Source organism: Typopeltis vanoorti, chromosome 22 (assembly GCF_054136105.1).
Source record: "Typopeltis vanoorti isolate ZY-2024b chromosome 22, IOZ_Tvanoo_1.0, whole genome shotgun sequence".
Taxonomy (NCBI): Eukaryota; Metazoa; Arthropoda; class Arachnida; order Uropygi; family Thelyphonidae; genus Typopeltis; species Typopeltis vanoorti.
The window spans coordinates 60,647,125-60,669,510 of record NC_143570.1 but is presented as its reverse complement, the minus strand read 5'-3'; the positions used below and the strand labels follow the sequence as shown (position 1 = coordinate 60,669,510).

The 22,386-nt window shown below is 36.5% G+C and overlaps 1 protein-coding gene across 1 annotated transcript in view; it reads left to right on the top strand.

Annotated features, from left to right (window-relative positions):
- Positions 1-22,386, top strand: part of LOC150094452 (neuroglian-like) — a 479,168-nt gene that overhangs the window by 311,593 nt on the left and 145,189 nt on the right. Inside the window, exon 14 of the mRNA XM_090412472.1 lies at positions 9,512-9,691. Coding sequence (XP_090268598.1) covers positions 9,512-9,691 — 180 coding nt within the window. The remainder of the gene's footprint in view (positions 1-9,511; positions 9,692-22,386) is intronic.

Genomic DNA, 22,386 nt, shown 5'->3' with positions numbered 1-22,386 from the left:
TATTTCCGGACGTATCGTTTATGTTCGCTGATGCGGATATTCACAGTTCTTCCTGTTTGACCGTAGTAGGCTTGATTGCATGAGCAGGGTACTTGGTAGACTCCTGGATGTGATAAAGGAGGAATGCTGTCCTTGGGTGAGCGGATGAGGGTGGCTAATTTGCTACATGGTCTGAATGTAGTGCGTAGTTTATGTTTAATGAGAATTCTTGAGATCTTTTCGGATGTGCCTTTAATGTAAGGGATGGTGACTGTTTTGTTGTAGTTCTCTGTGGTGGATGGTGGGAGGGGTTTCTTAGGAGTGTTTAGTATTTTGTTTATTTTTTGTGGATTGTAGCCGTTGGCCAAGAAGGTGTGGCGTAAGTGAGTCAGTTCAGCAGTAAGAGCCTTGTCATTTGAACAGATTGCTCTCGCTCTATGGGTTAGCGTTTTTAAAATGCCATATTGTTGAGAAGGATGATGGTGTGATTGTTTGTGTAAGTATCTGCCTGTATGTGTGGGTTTTCTGAAAACTGAAAATGATAAGGTACCATCTGGGAGACGTGTAATGAGTGTATCCAGGAAGGGCAGACAGTTGTTGGCTTCCGGTTCCATAGTAAAGTGGATTTTTGGGTGTTGGCTATTTAAATGTGCTAGGAATGTTTTCAATGTCTCAGGGCCATGTGGCCAAATGGCAAGCACATCATCAACATAGCGTAGCCAAAGTGTTGGTTTGAGAGTGGCTGTATTGATTGCTTGTTTTTCCAGGTGTTCTATGTAAAAGTTGGCTAGGGGGGGAGAAAGGGGGGAGCCCATGGCTGTCCCATCAATTTGTTTGTATATTTTCCCTTTCCATGTGAAATATCCTGCATGTATTGTGAATTTGAATAGTTCAAATATATCAGGGGGGAAGTGTGACTTCAGTAGATTGAGGGTTTCTATTAGTGGTACATTTGTGAATAGTGAAGTGATGTCAAAGCTTACTATTAAGTCTGAGCTTTTTAGGGTGAGGTGTTGTAAGATGCTTTTTAGGTGTGCTGAATTTTTGATAAAGGAGGGAGAATTGTTAGTGAGAGTGGCTAGTAGCTTTGCTAAATGTCTAGCCAGTTTGTATGTGGGACTATTTATACTGTCCACAATTGGGCGTTACTACACAGAAACCCATATAAATCAGAGAGATTGTTCTTAGAGGCGACAGAAGCCCTAAAACACACCCCAAATCTCAACAAATATGGCTGTATTAACTTGCCGAAGATCTGGGAGACAGTCATATTAAGGAAAAACTAGCACTTTTCTAGGACTCTAGCAATATATGATAGCGTTTTTTTTTTTTTTTTTTTTTTCAGATAGAGGGCGCCAAAATCAGGACTCTAGTCTTTGTGTTGCTGCTACAATTTTGTTAATGTACACCATGTTGTTTTAGTCTCACGTATTGTGACAAACAGTGTTTTTGTGCTCTGAAGATGCTGGTTATAATACCAGCGAAATATCAGCATCAAGTTAATAAATTAATTATTTACTTAGTTTCTGTGTTCCATTATACCCTTAAAATAATAAACAACATGTTCGACGAACACATAAGTCTGTCCACATGATGCTGATATGTTTCTGTGATTCCAAGGGCATTATCTACAAAGAAGTCATTCTTCCTGACCAAGCTGTCAAGTGAATTTTATCTCAAAGTTTTGAAGCGATTGATAGCGAGAATTTGTTGCACATGGCATGAATATCGTGATGCAGGCAGCTGGTTGCTTTTGCATGATAATGCACCATCTCATCGTTTGAACATTGTGAGACAGTTTTTGAGCAAAAACAAGGTTTGTGTGTTAGATCACTCGCAGTATTCACCTGATTTAGCACCCTTTGACTTCTTTCTCTTCCCCCAACTTCATTTGCCGATGAAAGGAAAGTGATATGACAGCATCGAAAATGTTCAAGCGGCAGTAACCATGACCCTCAACAGTATCCCAAAAACCGATTTAAAAAGCTCTTTTAGCAAATTACTTGACCGTGCCAAATGCTGTATTGAAGCTGAGGGAGAGTATATTGATTGAAATAAATGATTTGAATAATTATAATTGGCCTGTGTTTTATTTTCTATTAAAAGTTCAGTTTCTTTTTGGACAGAGGGTGTAATCCAATAACAATCCAAAAAATAATTAACCATTCTCTTACAAATCACCCAGACAAGAAGCCCACAGGACTCCTATACCATATATTAACCATGCTACCGACCAGGACGTATATATACGTCCAAGTTTCCATGGATGTGAAGTACATATTAAAATTGTAATATCATTGATATTACATTGAAATATGTGATGGATACGAAGTGTACGAGAATGCGAAGTGTCAGTAAGGTGGTTAAAGGTGTCCCTGAACGTGTGGCAAAACACATATTTTTTTCATGAAAAAAATATAAACCCATCAACCAAATTCACAACTTGCTATCTGATGTACACAGTGTGACATGTTCCTGTAACTTGTTTTACTATGTTTTACTTCCAAACAGGAAGATCTATAAATAAATGTATCTCTGGACATGAAGACCACATCTGTCTTATCAAACCTTACAAATCTGGCCTTGCACAACATGGAATCGAAAAAACTGAGATACTACATAGAATCACATACAAAGAAAGTGCTGAAGCTTTACTTCATAGACCTAATCTTAATCGGAACAACTGTTGCACTATTCCAAAAGTTTGGGAAATTGTTATCTTCAATTGTATTAAACAGTTTATCTGTTATAATTTAATTTTAATTTCAGCCCAGTAGTTTGAATCCATGATCATGCAACTGTATATGTAGAAGGATTCCAATTTAAGCATGCAAGCTACCTTTTTTTTTTTTTTAATCATTTCCTATTGCTGTTCGATAATTGTACTGATGATGTCTTATGATACATAAGACGAATTATTTTACATAATAAAAAAAAAGTTATTTACTATGACGTGTTGTTATTCTATAGTTACAATACACATAGTAGATTAACAGTTTACTGAATTAGCATGTTACTTTAGCATACTGTCTTCCCTTCTGATGGGGGGAAAAAACCCTGCTAAAGCAAAGCTAGAATATCGTTATCTGTTTGATTAGAAATTACTAACATAAAATTAAAACAAAAATAGTATTCATGGTGGCTAGCATATGAAACAAGAGCCGAAATTATTGCTTAGAGTCAGAATTGAGTGTTTCACTGAAAAATTTAAAACAGAAGTTATGTGGGCTAAATATGTGCCATTCATATTCTTTGGAATTTTTAGGCCACCTTTATTGTTTAGATTAGGATAGTTGATCAAAATTTCACAGGTATTCTTAAATTTGTTCATAACAAGTTTTTGTACAATATAAGTCAGTTTGGTGTAGAGCATGATTAGAGCAGCCCAATTTACCAAAATTGTTAAATTTGACATGCCATTTGTTGATTTTTGTATGGATTGGGCATGTTGTTTTTCACCAATATAAGGCATGTTACAGGTGCACTGGATTTGGTATAATCCAAGGATGGGGTGTGGGGCAAAAGGGATCCTTGGAGGAGTTAAATGTTTTTTCAGTTTTGTAGGGGTTTAATAGCAGCATTGAGTTGTAATGGTGTAGCATTATAACTTTAATACTAATCCCTGTTTGGTCTCTAGAACTGAGTTCCTGGACCACATAAAAAACACTAAATAAAAATACTATATATATAACAAAAAAGAAAACCTTAGTCCATAAATATACTATAAGTTTTAAAAAAAGAAGTATAGCAAATGAGTATGGATAAGAGGATGGATAAGAGGATGGCTTATGGACAGACATCAGAACAGCTTTTGTAGGAGTAAAATCCAGGAGAAGGTGGGTGACTAGTTGTGTTCTTCAGGTACATGGATTCATGTTCAGCTATGTACATGGATTACTGCTATTGTATTTATACGTTAATGATATAGAAAATGACCTGAAAGGAAGGATTATTTTATTAGATTGACTATATAGACAAAGGAGAATAACTCAGTTTAATATGACAAAATGTAAGGTTATGCACTTTGGGATTAAAGATTACCACCTGTGTACTACACTGATGGAAATGGACTGCAAGGAATTAACGAGGCTAGGAACTTGGGTATGATGGTCAACAGGAAGTTGACATTCAGAAAGCATGCAAAAATAGCTAATGTAGTATATATGATATCTCATTATTAAAGAATACACTGAAAAGTAATTGTTTATTGGGCTGAGGCCTAATTTGAAGCATCAGGGAAGCTAGATCAGGGCAGAACAGTGAGAATATGTATGTTTGTATGAATGTTATTGAGCATAGTTATAAATCTGGTGACGGGACGAACATGTATGTATATTCTTTAGATTCAGACTTTTTGGGTGTGTGGAGATGGGAAGGAGAAAGCTGCCCACCTGAGCCAAGTAGACTGCTGATGTTAGTATATGAAAAAGCTAGGATATAACTTTGTCTGTACACAAATTCCAGGAATATCAGGAACAGTAGGGTTGAGTTTGTGGCCTAAGATTGTTTACCATTGATACCTTTTTTGATATTGAGCGTAAAGGATGTAGTACTTTTAGGAATCAGATGATGTCAAATGGTTTTAGGAATCTAATGATATCAGATGATTTGAGTCCATTTAGTGTAGAAAATCATGTAAGTAATAACAGTAATGATGTTTCATGTAGGAGTGAGTTTGATGCCATTTGGTGTGAAGTGGAGGTTAACAGGGTGAAATATATGCTGAGGTGTTCTACAAAAATGGGTACTAAATGAGTAATCATTATGGATGACTAAAATTATGTAAACAGTGATTGGTTAGCAGAGACAGCTCATGATAAGAATGAAGGATAATTTTTGAGCTGTTTTAAGACAACTTTCCCAAGCAGCATGTGAAAGAAGGAACTTGAGATTGAAGAGTATTAGATTATCATAGTGTCAGGGGTCTCAATTAAGGATATGATCATGCTGTACTTTCTCCTAGAAAGTAGCTAACTACATGAATGTTTGAAGTAGGGAAATTTACATGCTAACCTGTTAAGCTGAAAATTATGACACACTCAGGAGGATATTATGTTATCAACAGTCTTGGAAAAGATGTTTAAATGATACAGTATTTTGATTATGTTCCTAGAGTCTGATGAACATAGGAAATGGATGTGCAATCTTTTTAAGCATAATATCTACAAGAAAAAGATCTGAGAGCAATATTGTGAGAATTAGGATAAAAGGTGCTATGAAATATATAAATTGCAGGCTAGAAAAGTTAATAGTATTGTACGGAAAGCTAAATTGGAATATGAAAAGATTGGTTAAAGGCAAACCATAAGAATTTTATCATTATATTGCAAACATAAGAAAGAATGAATATGGAAGAAGAACTTTACTGAATGCAGATGGTACTCTTGTGTCAGAAGGTGATGAGATTTTCACTTTATGAGTGCATACTTTGCTAAGATATATAAACTGGTGCACAGCATACCATGAGAATGAGGTTGCAAAGCTGCTACATAACATGAATAAGAATTGAGCAATAGGAAGATGGGATATTAGTGCATATACTGAAGGAGTGTTCAGTCAAACTAGTAAGGCCCTAGACAGTTTGTATAATTTGAGTCTCAGTTCAGGAAACATCCCACAGGAATGAAAAGAATATATAATAAGTCACACTACTGACCTATCAGTATCTCTGGAGTGTGTGTGGGGGGGTGAAGATTTTAGAGATGTTGGTAAAAACTCACATACAAATTGTATTTTGTGAGGAGCATCATGGGTTTACTAATGAGAAGTCATGCCTGAGCAATTTGTTCATATTTTATAACGTTATGGATGAGTTGGATAAAGGGAATTGATACATTGTCATACTATGGAAAAGATAGACTTCAGTTGGGTTTATATAGGTCAAATTTGTTTGAAACTAAGTAAGAAATACTGACAAGTTTTGCCAACTTAGCTGTTTGGCTTCTTCAGGATAAAAAATAATAAATACAGAACAACTTAAACACTAAAACTGTTCATGAAGGAAAGAACCAAATACAATTGTATTTTTTACGAAAAACAGAACGCATACATCACACGCATGGAATCTTGCTGCTAATTACATATTCTGTAATTAGCAGCAAGATTTAACTCTGGCATGCTTAAAGATCTTATGAGGGGTCTTCCAAATATCAGGCAGAATTAATCCTTAGTTTCTATTTAGGTTGTGTTTAGAATGGGCAACTGTTATGGCTTCTTTTATGATACGGGAGCAGAAATCTTCCTGTAAGTAGGGCATGAAGCTTAAGTAGGAGAAGACAATTCGGGCTTAACACTTCATTTCTCCAGAACAAACCATACCATAGAATGGGACAAAAGCTCCATGCCCTACTTAGAGGAAGATTTCCGCTCTCGTATCATAAAAGAAGCCATAGTTATCCGTTCTAAACACAACCTAAATAGGAACCAAGGATTAATTCTGCCTGATATTTGGAAGATCCTCATAAGATCTTTAAGCATGCCAGAGTTCAATCTTGCTGCTAATTATAGAACGTTCCTGCATAACAACAGTTGACATCATACACGCTCCGTGCATGTAATGTACGCGTTTTGTTTTTTGTAAAAAAATACAATTGTATTCGGTCCTTTCCTTCACGAACAGTTTTAGTGAAGTTGTTCTGTATCTATTATTTTTTACCCTGAAGAAGCCAAACAGCTAAGTTGGCGAAACGTCAGTATTTCTTACTTAGTTTCAAATAGTTCATTTGGTCGAAAATAACTTTTAAACATTGTCATACTGTTAGAATTTGCTAAGTCATTTGAGAGTATACTGCATGAAAGGCTATTGAATGAATTGAAGGATTACGATTGGAACACAAACTATTGGCTTGGATAAGTGGGTGGTTGATGGACAGGTATCAGAAAATAGTGTACAGAAGAGGGGGGGGGTTGAATTCACATTTATGATGACCAGTGGTGTACTCTAGATCTAGGGATTAGACCTTGGGCCATTGTTGTTGGAAAGATATTGGGAAGAACTTCATGTGAGATGTTCATCTGTTTGCTGATGATGCAAAGGTGGTTAGAACAATCAAAGATACTACTGATATAAGCACCTACATAATGATTGGAACAGTAGACAAATGATAATGGCTCATTCAGTGTGTCATGGCTGTCAATTCATTCAGTCCACTTTTGCTTATTGAGATTTTCAGCAGCATATTATATAGGAGGTTATGCTTGGAGAAAGAAGCTAGGGATCTTAGAGATGGATAGGAATTTGAAGTAAAAAGATCACATGGAAGAATCACAATTATCTCACAAGGATAATTGTGATTCTGAAATAAACTTTACAAGGCCTTGATACGACTACAACTTGACTACTGTATGCAGGGCTGGCCATCTCGGGGGTGCAGTGGGTGTAATGCACCCGGGCCCCACGATTGAGTGGGCACAGTCGGTACACATTTGCGGAAATGTATATTTTGAATGTTTTTTTTTGTTTTCCTGTGCCAAAATCATTTGCAGATAAGATGTTTTACAATACATTTATTTCAAATCCTTTAATTTTTACCTTTGAAAAATATTTTAGGGCCCCAAAAGGTTTCTTGCACCCGGGCCCTTTTATAGAGAAGGCCGGTCCGGTCCTGACTATGTGCAGATTTGGTCACTGGATTCCAAGGGGATAAAGAAGCTGTGGAAAGGATGCAAAGAACAGTTTCAAAAATTGTGTCAGAATTATGAAATATAGATTATGTGGACAGATTGAAAATATGTGTATTACAGACACTGGTAAACATTGTCAGAAAGATGGATGATACTATGGATTATAGGATATTGGTTGATCAAAATTTTCTTTCATTATGTGGAATGTGGGAAGAAGACAAGCAACATCCATGGCAGTTTAAGTTTCTATGATTAAGAAAGGGCTGAGAGCTAGATTTTTGTTTCAGAGCAGTGAATGAGTGGAATAGTTTGCCTGTTGAAGTGGTGCATAAATGAGTTTAAGAGAAGGTACAACAGCTGTTGTGGTTGATGTATGCTCCCTGTCAATCAGTCCTTGACTCCTGGAGGTCTCTGATGATATTGTGTTATAATAAGGATTTGATATGGCCATGTCCATCTACTGTGGAATAGATATGATATTAGCTTTATTTCTTGGGAATTAGAAAAAAAATTGAGAGGTGAGTAACTAAGATGGTGACAAATTTGTGAATGCATCCTATGAGGGTAGATTGAAGATTTGCATACAAATATTGGTTGATATGGGGGAGGAAAAGTATGGGTATCGTAGAGACATAAGTTACTAATAGGGTTTCAGGGAATTGATGCAGAGGATATTTTTCAGTATATGACTGGAGAGAGGGAGAGGAAGAAGTTACACCTAGAAATTGACTATAGTTAGCAAAGAAGTCATGAATACTAGTTTTCTTGCATTTTCTTGTAACAGACAAGCTGATATCCCATCTAATTCCATGATCTTATTCTGATCAGTATCTCATCATAAAGACCTCTGGTCTCACATCAGTTCCTATCATACGTCATCACATTATCTCCACTGGGATTGTTGCATCCTCACAAAGTGGTCATTCAGTTATTTCTTCTGCTTCTGTCACTTTCCAGCCCTCTACATTCATTAAAGTTATCATTCTTCTTTTTACATGCCACATAGTAAAAGAAGTAGGATTTCCAGATTGATTAATTTCTGCCCTCATCTGATCTTGCCTTCCTCTTGTGTGTGCTTTATACAGCTTATGAGCTTGCAGATCACCTCGTTATATACTCTACAATGTTTTTGAAACTCTGCTTTTAACTCCCACCTGATTTATTCTCCTTACTCTCACAGTGTGCAGTCTAATACTGCTTCCCTCAAATGCCTTTTGATTGTTTACTGTATACAAGTAATATCTTTCCCTTGAAGTTTCTTATGCAATGACTATTTCAAGCTAAGTTGTGTCCACATATTCCATTCTTAACTGAAAATTCTGTTACTTAGCAAACTTCCATATGAAGATTGCATGAATGTCTTCTTTAATTTTTGACTTTGCATTTAATTCTTCTTAATGCTGGTTTCTTGTCAGTTTAATTTAATTTTACTTAAACACAAATGAGAATTTTGTCTCTTTCATCATATGTCCTTGTTTTCTCCCCTTCAGAATCTTTGTATGTTATGCATAGAAAGTAAGAGTTCACTATACAAAAAAGTAAACACAACTACTATTTATCTGCTTTCTTTTGTAATTCTCAGTTAAACCATACTAGATGATTATACAAATTATGCAATAACAAGTTGTGCCAAAGTTCAGTAGTACTCTAATTTTATTTTTGTTTTCTTTGTGTAACATAGTCCCTGATTTCTGTGAGTTGCATTTTTCATTATTTAAAAACATTGCTTATGTAAAATTATAGTTGTCTAGAACAACTTAAAATGTAGCTTTCCAGTTTTATTTAAAAATTTTAGTGAAGAGTTATGATTAAAGTTTTTATAGGATTTATGAATACTTCAATCAAAATTCTAATTTATTACATATGTAAAAACATTTACAGAATTTTTATTTTGTACTCTTTATTCTAGGTATCTATGAGTCCATGGGCAAATTACACATTTCGTGTAATAGCCAGAAATAAGATAGGTCCTAGTTTACCTAGTGGCCCTTCACAAAAATGTACTACTCCAGAAAGTGTACCTCATAAAAATCCTGACAAAGTTGTTGGACGTGGTAGCAAACCTACCAACATGGTCATATCTTGGACAGTAAGTCACATAGTTTTTGGTCAAATCATATTCTTTTTAATATTACTAAAAGTTTAAAGCCAGGATAGGGAAAGAAAATCATTCATATGTTAATTGATCTGTTACTTTACCCACAGGTAACAGATCAATTCCAGAATGCACCATGGACAATAACAGATTGCCCATGGTACATTCTGTTATTTTCAGACATGATGATTATGATATTAGCCTCTTGCATCCCATTGCTGGGCAGAGGTCTCTCCCAAAATTTCTCCACTTTCACAGGCCATATTCATCCACTTGTTTCCTGCTGTTCCTATGATCTTTTTTCTCCACCTCATCCTCTTCTTCTGGATTTCTCTGAGTCCAAAGTGTTAAAGGACTATCCATCTCCCCTCTTTCATCCTAACAGCATGGGCTAGCCCACTTTCACTTTTTTTTTTATTTTTTTATATCAATGTTTTTGTGACTTTCCCTTGCCTAATGTCTGAATTTTTCACTTTCTCTCTCTCTCTCTTTTTTTTTTTTTTTAATTACCAAAATACTTCTTTTCAATACTTGTGGCATACTGTAAATTTGTACTTATATTTTTGTTGACTTTTTCTACATTTTGACATTGCATAGAATCCAACACCTTCCTTTTAAGAGAAAGATGGGCAAATCATCCTTCATCAATTGCCTGCATCTCCAGTAATTATTCCATGCTTTGGAATGTATTTGTAAATTTTGTATGTTCTTGAAGAATATTATTTATCCCTGATAGGTTACACTCTGGCACATATTCAGTGTTGATGCTATATATATACACATGAGAATTTTGGAATTATTTGTCATGATTTGTTCTTCTAAAATTCCTTCAGCCACCAGTTCATTTAATTCTTTTGAGAAGATACCAATATCATCATTAATTATAGATTGCTTAGTTTCTTTCCTAAAATATTGACCCTTGGTCTAGTCAGATTTTCTGAATACAAATTTATGTGTTGCTAGTAAATAAACTAGGTGCTGTGGGGGTTCACCTTGTCTAACTCCTTTGTTGATTGGGACGTTCACTCCCTTTCTTTCTGTACAAACTGCTTGACTTTTGCTACATATATCTTGATTTAGTTTGATGTATTTAACGTTTAAACCTTGTTCCAATAGAGCATTTATCATTATTGTGCAACAACTCCGAGGAGCTCAAGGACTCATCATGGTGTGCACTCAACTCACTACCTCCACTACTTAATCCAACAGATGCCATCAATAATACTTTTTTTTTTTTTCTTTTTTTTTGTGTGTCTGTAAATTGCATGTGTTCTCTTGACTGATTTGCCTGTATGTTGAATGAAAAAGATCAAGTTTTGGGAGAAAAAACCTTGCTCCCTCTATATGAGGGAGCAGTAAGATTCCTCTCACATTGTAATGGGAATTGGACTCAATCTTTCCACTCTAAGGGCTCAGTGACCTATCATTCTTCTAGTTGCTTTAATATAAAAGTGATGTATAGGGGCTTGTGTTGGTCATGATATTTTTTGATGATTTGATTTATTGTGTGCAAGTGATCTTTTCTACAAAAGTTTTATTTTCCTAAATTCTGCTAGCTCATATAATTGGTTTGCTTCTGGTTGGCTAGTGATTCTGTTTTGAATAACTCTGAACAATTTCCGATTGGTCTATAATTGTTTATGTGATTTTCAGTTTTTCTTAAGAGGATTATTTTGATTTTTGCCAACTGGTCTGGGATGGATTCATTGATCCTTCTAGTTAATCCAGATTTTAACAGTTCAGCTTTCTTTCATCTTTGCCAGGAGTTTTTTTTCCTTCTTGCATATGGCAACTGAATTTTTTTCCTATTGATCGCTGAGACAATTTCTGTATTATACAGTCAGGTCTCTCAGTTAGAATAGTTTTTTTATAGAAATTAATTGCTATTTGCTGTCTTTTGTGTCTTAGTTTGATCCAGCTATCAATAGACATCATCCCCCCCCCCTTTTGCTATTTTTAAGCTAATATTATTTTCCAAGGTAGCTTTTATTAATGCAGTGTTAGAATTCCACATCTTTTTTTTTTTTACAAGTTTGTTTAGTTTAGCATATTTATTTTGTTTTTTTCTTTTCTTATTCAGTTAATTCTATCCTTGAACAGTAATGCTGTTAGAATGCAGAAAGGAAAGGTGAAAGAATCGATTTGATTGTTTTGGCTGGAACCAATGACCTGTCTTGTCTTAAGCTTTTCACGAACCATTGAGGTTCTTTAGCTGTGGACTTCACGACCATGACTATCTTGTGGATAAGGTGGTTGGCTCTATACCTCCCAGTGTGTCCTATATCTGTAGATATGTTCACGGGACCTGTTTGCCTGTTTTGGGGGACGAAAAACCTGAATTTCCAGGTAAAAAACCCCTTACCTCCACATGAGACTGGCTAACTCACCTTTAGTCAAAAGAGACCAGATAAAGGTTCCTCACATCTTGGATGGGAATCAAACCCAGGTTGTTCCAACCAAAGGGTTTCGTGTATACCAGCTGAGCTACAGAGGCTCTGGAACCAATGACCTGAGAGTTTCCTGGCCACTGAAGCAATTGGATGCTGTGATTTTTGAGGAATTCTTTCACTTCTTTTGAAGTTTGTAATGGAGCAAGATGCTGTTGGAAGATGAGTTCTTTGTCTTTCTGAATCTGCCTGACTACTCTTTTCTCCAATATTTTTATGTATTGCTCACGTTTCATCATACTGTCAACAGGCACAAGTGATCCTGGATGGTCATCCAGGATCACTTGGGCCTGTTGACGGTATGACTACTCCTGAGATCATGTATAAAACAATCCCGGAACATCTTTTTAGCCACTGAGATTGATTTACAAACATAAGATACTCGCTGTCCTTGTAAAAAAAAAAAAAAAAAAAAGGCTCTCACCTAATAATATGCCCTTCTTCCATTTCTCAATAGCCCAGTCTTTGTACACTTTTGCCCACTGGAGCCTCTTTTTCTCCATAGCCTTCTTCAACAGTTATTCCTTTTTTGGTCTCTGTGGGCAGTCCTTCCTGCTTCCAATAATCATCAACAGACTGTCGTGTCAGAAACATTAATCCCGCTGGCTGCTAAGTCTCTTTCTATTTAAGTCTACTGCAGACAATCTTGGATTCATTTTGCTTTTCCTAACTAGTAAACGATCTTGAGTAAGTGTAGTTCCCTTTTTCACCCATATTTACTTCTTCTGTCAAGTAAAAAAGATACCTGTCTCCCTAAACCTCTTTAAAATTGCATTACCCTAACTGACACCACACTCATTGGCAGTTTGTCTTTTAGCCATGGATGTGTGCCGAGAAAGAGTACATATATTTGAATGCTTTCTTGGAGATATATTTTATAGCTACACTACAAATGTCAACTTGTTTACACTATTAATAAACATCATAGAGACAGTCAAAAAATGCAGCACTTGACCAAATAGTGAACTCAAACCAAAAATTTGGCTTGTTTGGATTAATTTGTTCACTACTGTACATCAGAAAAGATAGCATTAAAAGATGGTCTCACGTGACATGTTAAATTAGCAACTCTGATCTACTCTCTTAAGGATAAACTTCATCCTTTAACATATCCTGGAGTGCACGAAGTTTCTTGTGACTATCACTTGGCTTACTATGGACAGACGGAAAGATCTGTTAATATCTGCCTTGGAGAACATAAAAAATACATTCGCTACCATTATTATGGCAAGTCAGGACTGGCAATTTGGACACCACTTCGCACAAGATTAGATGGAGAAAGCCGGTATGTTATTTAGAAATCATTAGAGATCAGAAAGACTATTTTTCGAGTCAATGAAGAATTCATCTAACCCCAACAAGTATGATTGCATGAATTTGGGAAACTACTACATAGCTGTAATACTTTAAAAAAAAAAAAAAAAAAAAAAAAAAAAAAAAAAAAAAAAAATTAGACGGTACCAAATTACGACTTTAGTTCTTTTGTCCATTATAATTTGAATTTTTTCACTTACTCATTGTTGCATTTAAACTATAACATGCTGAAGATGGGGGTGCTTAAGGGTTAAAGCTGTATAACTGAGAAGAGACCTCCAAAGCCTTTAAAGGAATGCAGAGAACCAACCAGAGCTTCTGACCTAATGTCCAATTCTCACGGTGTGCCCTGTTAGGTATCTACTGGATACTAAATGAACGAGAATGGGCAGGCAATTTGGGATTTAGCTGACCAAATAGTATTCTTATTGGCTTAATAAACCACAATATAAAATAATGGTGCAACGTGACAGAATTTCATGCTGATTGGGACGTCACCCGGTTAAACAAGGCCCCTGTTGTTTTCGCCAGAGCAAACAGTGAAAAGTCAGCTATTGGAACAAATCCTAAAACACACTTCAACTCAACATCACCTGAGTCCAAGAAAAGTATTATCAACATAAGAAGCCCGAATTGCAAAGAAATGGAGCTAGCTGAGGAATTCAATAAGTACCAGATCGACATAATAGGGGTGACCGAAACAAAAAAGAAAAAATTGGCGAGATCTTTCTGAGCAATAAATACAAAATGTTATATTCAGGCAATGGCAATCAAGGAAAAGAAGGAGTAGCCATAATATTCAATACTAAATATGAGACTAATCTTCTTGAATGGCAGGCAGTCTCAAGTAGAGTGATGTGGGCAAATATCAGAATGGGGAATTGGACAATGAGACTTATTTGTGCCTATGGTCACACAGACGATTGTGGGACCATAGGCACACAACCTTCTGTGGTTGTGATTGTGGAAGTAAGGTAGAGGTGGAGGAATTTTTTGAGGCTTTAGAGAAAGCAACTGACACAACGAAAAAGACATGGTTGGTCATTGTTGGGGATCTAAATAGCAGAGTAGGAAATGATTGTCAGACATACAAAAATATTTTGGGAAAATTTGAAGAAAAGAGCAAAGCTAATAATAATGACAAATACCTGTTGGATTTCTGCTCAGGAAATGGACTGGTTATTATTAACACCATGTTCCAACATAAAAATGTGCACAAATTCACATGGAGAGGAGAGGCAAGGAATAAGAAAAGACTCATCGACTACGTTATTGTTGATAGTAATGTTTTCTCACTGGTGCAGGATACTAAAGTGTACAGAGGATTTGAAATTGGAAGTGATCACCATTAGTCCTGAGCAGGGTAAAATTTAATTTCATATCGAAAAAAAAGAACATGTAAGAAAGTTTTGAAGCAAATAAAAGTTGAGCAGCTTTCAGATGTGAACTGTGCACATAAAATACACAAACATTATTCAAGAAAAAAATGAAAAAGTTTGAGAACAGGAACCAAATCTTGGAGATTCGGTGGCAAATCCTGAAGAAAAAACTGATTGATTCAGCCAGAGAGTATGTGGTGAGGTTGTCTGCGAGGATAGAAAAATCAGAACTTAATGGTGGACACAGGAAGTTAGAGCCAGTGAAGGAAAAGAAGAAAGCATATCAAAAGTTCCTGACAAATAAGTCAGCTTGTGCTCTTAAGAATACAGAGACAAATGTAAGAAAGCTAAACAAAAGTCATGAGAAGACTTTGGTAAGAACATAGAAAATAAATATCAAGAAGGTGGCAATAAATTCTGGAGATTGTTGAAGAAGCTCAGAAATGGAGGAAAGAGTGCTGTAAAAGGAATTATAGATCATAAAAGTGCCATGAAGATTGGAGAAAAAGATATCCTTGAAGTATGGAGTAATTACTTCAAAAACTTGCTAAATGAGACAAACTGTGATAGCACAGTGGTAAAAAAACAATCAACAGGCATTTGGTCAGGAACACATCCATATTTGAAGTAGAAAAAAGCCATCAAAGGCCTGATGAATCAAAGGCAGAAATGCTCAAGTATGGAGGTATAAATGTCTTACAGTGGCTGCACTGCATAGTTCAGAAGGCCTGGACAGAGGGGATGAATTCCAGATGATTGGAGTAGAGATCTCATAGCACCCATATATAAAAAGGGAAATAAAACTGAATGTGAGAATTAAAGAGGTATTTCTCTACCCAGTGTTCCTGGTAAAATTTATGCAAGTATACTTTAGAAACAGTGTAGAAGGATTGTGGAAGTAAAGCTTGGTGAAGAACAAACTGGATTCAGGCCAAATAGAGGCTGTCAGGATCAGGTCTTCACTTTACAACAAATAGTTGAGAAATCATGGGAATATAACAAAGATCTGGAAAAGGCATATGACAAGGTGCCAAGAGAGAAGCTACTCAAAACACTACAGCTATATGGTGTCAATGGGGCTTTAATTATATCAAGCAATACTTAGTGTTTATTTGAGTTGTAAGTCAACAATTAGAATTGAAGGAAGTACTGGAACATGGTTTAATGCTAAATCTGGTGTCAGACAAGGATGTTCATTATCTATATGGATCACATCATGAAGGAAAGTGGTATTAAACCTGATATCAAAATTGAAGATCTTTATGCAGATGATGTTATACTTCTAAATAAATCTGCTACACATCTGCAAAATTCCCTGACTAAATTGAATAACTGTTGTAATAGATATGGTATGAAGGTCATCAATAACAAGACAATGAAAATAAGCAGAAGCATTGAAAATATGAACTGCATTGTGAATAGAGACCCTATAGAACAAGTGAAACATTTCAGCTACCTAGGCACAATTTTTAGTGAAGATGGTAAATTAAATATGGAAGTAGATAACAGAATGAACAAACTGGTATGGTAGGAAGTCAACTGAATAAGAGAGAAGTTAGTTAAAAAAAAAAAAAAACTAAATTAGCTGTGTACAAGACAGTGTTCAAACCAATTTTAACTTATGGATCTAAGAGCTGAGGCAGAAGTAAAACACTTGACCAAAGACCGCAGATATGAGAGTCCTGAGAAAGATTAGGGGGCATGAACAGATGACATCAATGGCAATATCATATTAAAAACGAGGATATTAGAAAAAAACTTGACATTGTCAACATCTAGGAATGCGTTAGCAGAGCTAATCTCAGGTGGTATGGTCACTTAAACAGAATGGGCAAGGAAAGATTAGCAAAACAAGTATTCTCTGCCAGGTTGGCAGGAAGAAGACCAAGATATAAGTAGATTGATATGGTAAAAAGTGCCTTAGAAGATAGAGATATAAGATTTAATGATATTGTAGTCTTGACAGGTTACAGACTGATTTGGAGGAAAATTGTAGATAGGAAGTTAGTAATGTTGTAATTATAAGCCAATTCTTTTTTTTTCAAAAAAAAAAAAAAAAAAAAAAAAAATTAATTCATTTGCTGTTATTAATACTATTAAGATAGATTCATAACTTATGATATATTGCAAAAAACAATAGATGACAAATCCTATATACCATATATTCCGGCATACAAATCGATGTTGGAATTTTTTGAGTTTGAGTTTTTATAGTATACTCGTATAAGTCGACTCGAAAAATTTCTTTTTCTTATTGACCAGTTGACCAATAGTGAACTAAAGTGCATTGACTCCTTTTAAAAGAATGAAACATGACATGAGTTTTAAGTGCAAAGTCATTAAATTTGCAAAAGAAAATACTGTGTTGCTGCACATCAGTTCGGAGTAAATGAAAAATTAGTTCGCGATTGGAGAAAAAATGAAACTTTAATAATGAAAATGCCAAAAAATAAGTGCATCATGGAAAGGAATTTGTAAGCGGCCTATTCTGGAAAATAATGTTGCAGATTGGGCTTGAGAAAATCACCAAAATGGACTCATTATAATGAGAAATAATATTCGTTTATTTCCTTTGATGTGGGGCAAAGCAAATGAAAAGGACAGCGAAAGCTTCAAAGCTACACTGAGTTGGTGTAGCCGGTTTATGGAAAGGAAAAATTTAGTGCTTCGACTAAAAACGAAAATCACACAGAAGCTGCCAAAGGATTTGGAGGATAAGTTATTAAGTTTACAGAGATTTATAATTTCTAAAAGAAAGCAAAAAAATTATTTATTGTGTCAAATTAGAAATATGGATGAAACTCCAGTTATGTTTGACATGATCGGGGATAGAACAGTAGAATTGAAAGGAAGTAAAACTATTTCTTTAAAAATTAAAAACAACTGGACATGGAAAAAGCCGTTTCACAGTTGTACTTGCTTGTATGGCTGATGGTACTAAATTAAAACCTATGATAATTTTTAAAAGAAAAACAATGCCAAAGATCAAAATTCCAAGAAACGTTTTTGTCCATGTTCATGAGAATGGTTGGATGGATGAAGCAAAAATATTTGGAATACACGACAAGGTGCATTAAAAAATCCAAACAGTCTTTTAGTGTGGGACATGTTCAAATCCCATTTAACGGAGAGCACGAAATCTTTATTAAGAGAGAATAATACCAATATGGCAGTGATTCCAAGTGGGTTAAGGTTAACTTCACTAGTGTAACCGTTGAATGTTTGTATAAACATGCCATTTAAAGACCATTTATGAAAACAGTGGAATGTGTGGATGCAAGGAGGAGAGAAAAGTTACACAAAAGGAGAACAAATGTGACAAGTGTCTTTGGTAACTATGTGTGAATGGGTAGCAAAAGCATGGGATGTAATAAAACCAGATACAGTAATAAAATCTTTTAAAAAATGTGCTATATCTAACAAATTAGATGGCTTGGAAGATGATTTTGTTTATTTGTATATAAGACGAAATTGATGCTAAATCTGATGGAGAAAACGAATACAATTTATATGACGATATACCGGAAGAAATTACAGAACCAGAGTACAATGAACTTTTCATACATTCAGACAGTGAAAATTAAATTTTAATTATGTAGTTACCTACTTATTTTCTTTTGTAAATAAATAATTATCTTCTTTCACTATGCCTTATCCCATGTTAAATGGGGTCAGCGCACTGATCTTTAACCTTCCTCTTCCAAGTTCTTCGGTCCAGGGCGTCCTTCGGACTCCATCCTTTCTCCCTAAGATCCTCTGTCACCTTATCCCTCCACCTGAGCTTGGGCCTGCCTCTTTTCCTCCTTCCTTCCAACTCCATATACTCCACTCGTTTACCAATATACTCCTCACCCTTCCTCTCTACGTGTCTGAACCACCTCAGCCTACTTTCTTGTATCTTCTTGCCAATTGGTCCCACCTTAACCATCCCTCTGATGTAGTCATTCCTTATCCTGTCCTCCTTTGTCACACCACTCATCCATCTCAACATCCGCATCTCCACTGCCTCCATCTTCCTCTCCTGTGCCTTTGTTATAGGCCACGTCTCTGCGCCATGAAGCATCGCCGGCCTCACCACCATCTTATACAGCTTTCCTTTCCTCTTACAACTCACTCTCTTGTCGCACAGGACCCCACTCATCTTCCTCCAGTTCATCCAGCTGCATGTTATTCGGTGCTGTATTTCCTCATCCAGGTCACCATTCCTCTTGACGACCGACCCAAGGTACTTGAATTTCTTCCCTGAAATTAGCCTTTCGCCCTGAAGTCATATGATCATATTCTCGTCACTCCCCATTGACATATATTCAGTCTTCTCCCAGTTAATTTTCATGCCTCTCTCCTCCAATACCTTTCTCCACTCTTCCAGGGTATTTTCAAGCTTCTCTCAGGATGATTCACATAGAACAATGTCGTCAGCAAACAGCATGCTCCATGGTGCCTCCTTCTTGACATCCTCCACTAGTACATCCATGACCAGGTCAAAGAGGTAGGGGCTCAGAACTGAGTGTAGCCTTGGTGTAGCCTTATGACAATGGGGAACCCTTCTGTCATGCTGACACTAGACCTGACCCGAGTTTCTGTTCCCTCATACATCTCCTTCACCAACCTCACGTACTTCTCCGACACCCCCTTCTTCCTCATACACCTCCATACCTCCCGCCTGGCCACTGTCGTATGCCTTTTCCAGGTCTATAAACACCATGTGCAGCTCCACTTGCATCTCTCTATATTTCTCCATCAATCGCCTTAGTGCAAATATCGCATCTGTTGTCCCACTTCCTGGCATAAATCCAAACTTCTCCTCACCAATTTTTGTTTCTTGCCGTATCCTCCCTTCAATTACTCTTTCCCATATCTTCAATGTGTGTGACATCAGCTTGATCCCTCTATAGTTGCCACAGTCTTGAACATCTCCTCTTCCTCCATTCCTCTGGTATCTTTTCCTGTTGGGCTATTTTCCTCATCAGATCCCATAACATATCCATGCCCTCACTGCCAAAACTTTTCCACACTTCCCCAGGTATCTGGTCTGCCCCCACAGCCTTTCCATTCTTCATTTTTCTCAGTACCCAATCCACTTCCTCTCTACTTATGTCTTGCATCGGTCTCTTGTTTGCCTCTCCATCCTCACACCTCTCTCTCGGATTCTCCTCATTTAGTAGTTTACGGAATTCTTTCCATCTTCCTCTGATTTTGTCCTCCTCTTGTAATACTACTCCTGAGGTATCCTTTATCTGCTTGACTGATGTTATGTCTTTCGAGGCCTTATCTCTGGCTTTCGCTATTCTCAACAACTGAGCTTCACCACCGTTTCTCTCCAGTTCTTCATAAACCTCATCAACTGCCCTTGCTTTCGCCCTCGCCACAGCTCTCTTTGCATTTTTCTTCGCTAATCTATATGCCTCCTTGTCGGCTCTAGTTCCAGTTCATGTCCCATTTTTTCTTTGCTTCTTTCTTTTCCTTTATCTCCAACTGCACCTCCTCGTTCCACCACCATGCCTCCTTATCATCAGGCAGTCCCTTTCCTGGTGTTATACCAAGCACCTCTTCTCCAATTTTTCTAATATCCCGACTATTAACGTCCCACCATTCTTCCACATCCTCTGATAACTTCATTTCTTTCAATACCTTTTCTTTAAACTTATCCCTTGGGCCTTACTCTTCCAATTTCCACCACTTTATTCTCCTCTGTATCTGCCACTTCCGTCTATTCTTCTTTTCCCCTTTTATATCACAGTCTACCACAACCAACTGTTGCTGTGCTGCTACACTTTCTCCATTAATCACTTTACAGTTTTTCATCTCCTTCAGATGTTTCCTACAGCACATGATATAGTCAATCTGACTCATTCTATGCCCGCTCTTATAGGTTATCAGATGCCCAGCTCTCTTCTTGAACCACGTGTTAGCTATAGCCAAATTGAAGGCCACAGCATATTCTATGATTCTTTTACCTTCTTCATTTCTTTCACCACTACTCCAACCCCCGTGTACCCTTTCTTCACCGCTTCGTCGCCTTCCTACATGCCCATTCAGATCTGCTCCGATGATCACTCTCTCACCATCAAGGATTCCCATTACTATTTGGTCAAGTTTTCTCCAGAATGTCTCTTTCTCCTCCTCATCACAACCTACTTGTGGGGCATAGCCACACACTGTAGTAGCCACACTTCCTCCCATCTCAAGCTTAATGCTCATAATCCGATCATTCTTCCGGCACACGTCGCAGACTCCACCCTTCAGCTCCTTATCGATGATAATTCCAACTCAGTTTCTTCCCTTCTCATTCACACCGCTATAAAACAGTTTATATCCCTCCACCAGCTCCTTTGCTTTATTGCCCTTCCACCTTGTCTCCTGCACGCACAAGATCTTCAGCTTCCTTCTTCTCAACATGTCCACTATCTCCCTACTCTTCTCATTCATCGTACCCACATTCAGCGACCTGATTCTTACTTTACACACACACTCTCTTTCTGTTGGACCCACTTCTTTAGCCCTAGCCCACTTCTCACAGTCCTCGGGTGACAGAACTCCGCATCGCTTACGGGGTACGCCCTAGCCGTGGTCCTTTCTCTGTTATTCATTTCATCCTTGGTTTTGGCATGTTTTTTTTTTTTTTATGGCCGGATGCCCTTCGTGATGCCAACCCTCACCATTTATCCGGGCTTGGGACTGGCACTGTGAAGACTAATTTGCCCTCCCCAGTGGCTAGGTTTTTGTAAATAAATATTTATATAACATGTAAATAATTTTTTCTGTAAATAAATTTGATATAAGTTGAAATATTTTTACTTATTTACCCTTTTTGTATATTGCTAATAAATTTAACAGAGTATGATACGTACTAGTTTTTTCTTGGAAAGCAATCAATTTTTGACCCAATGTATAAGTCGACCTAAAAAATTTAGTACTCTTTTTCAATGCTGAAAAGTCGACTTATATGCCGGAATATACGGTATATAATTATAGTAAGGGGGAATTGAAATGATCTTACAAGTAAAAAAAATGATAATGGGAGGAAGGTATTGGAAATTTAAATGGAGTTTGTTACTGGATTTCTGCATGGTAAATGGATTAGTAATAGGAGGATAAATATTTAAGCATAAAAGTATACATGGAGAGTACCAGATGGAAAAATGTATAACCAAATTGATTATATAATGATGCAATGAAAATAAATAGAGGATTTTTTTTTTTTTTTTTTTTTGAACATGAGATCATTGAGAGGAATAGATGCTTATGCAGACAATTTTTTATTAATAGGAAGAAATTAAAATAGAATTAATTAAACATAAAGGAAAGAAAGCAATAGGCAAAAATAATCTTTTGGAAGAAAACTAATGTGCTATTTAGAAGTCATTATAGATCCAAAAAAGATTTTTTTTTTGAGTCAGTCATAGCTATGAAGAATTCTCATAACCTGAACAAATATGGTTGCATTAATTTTGGAGATTTGTCTTAACAGCAACTCTCACATAGCTGTAATTTTTTTATTTATTTTTTTTTTATAACAGTATCAGAAGGTGCCAAAATAGTACTTCAG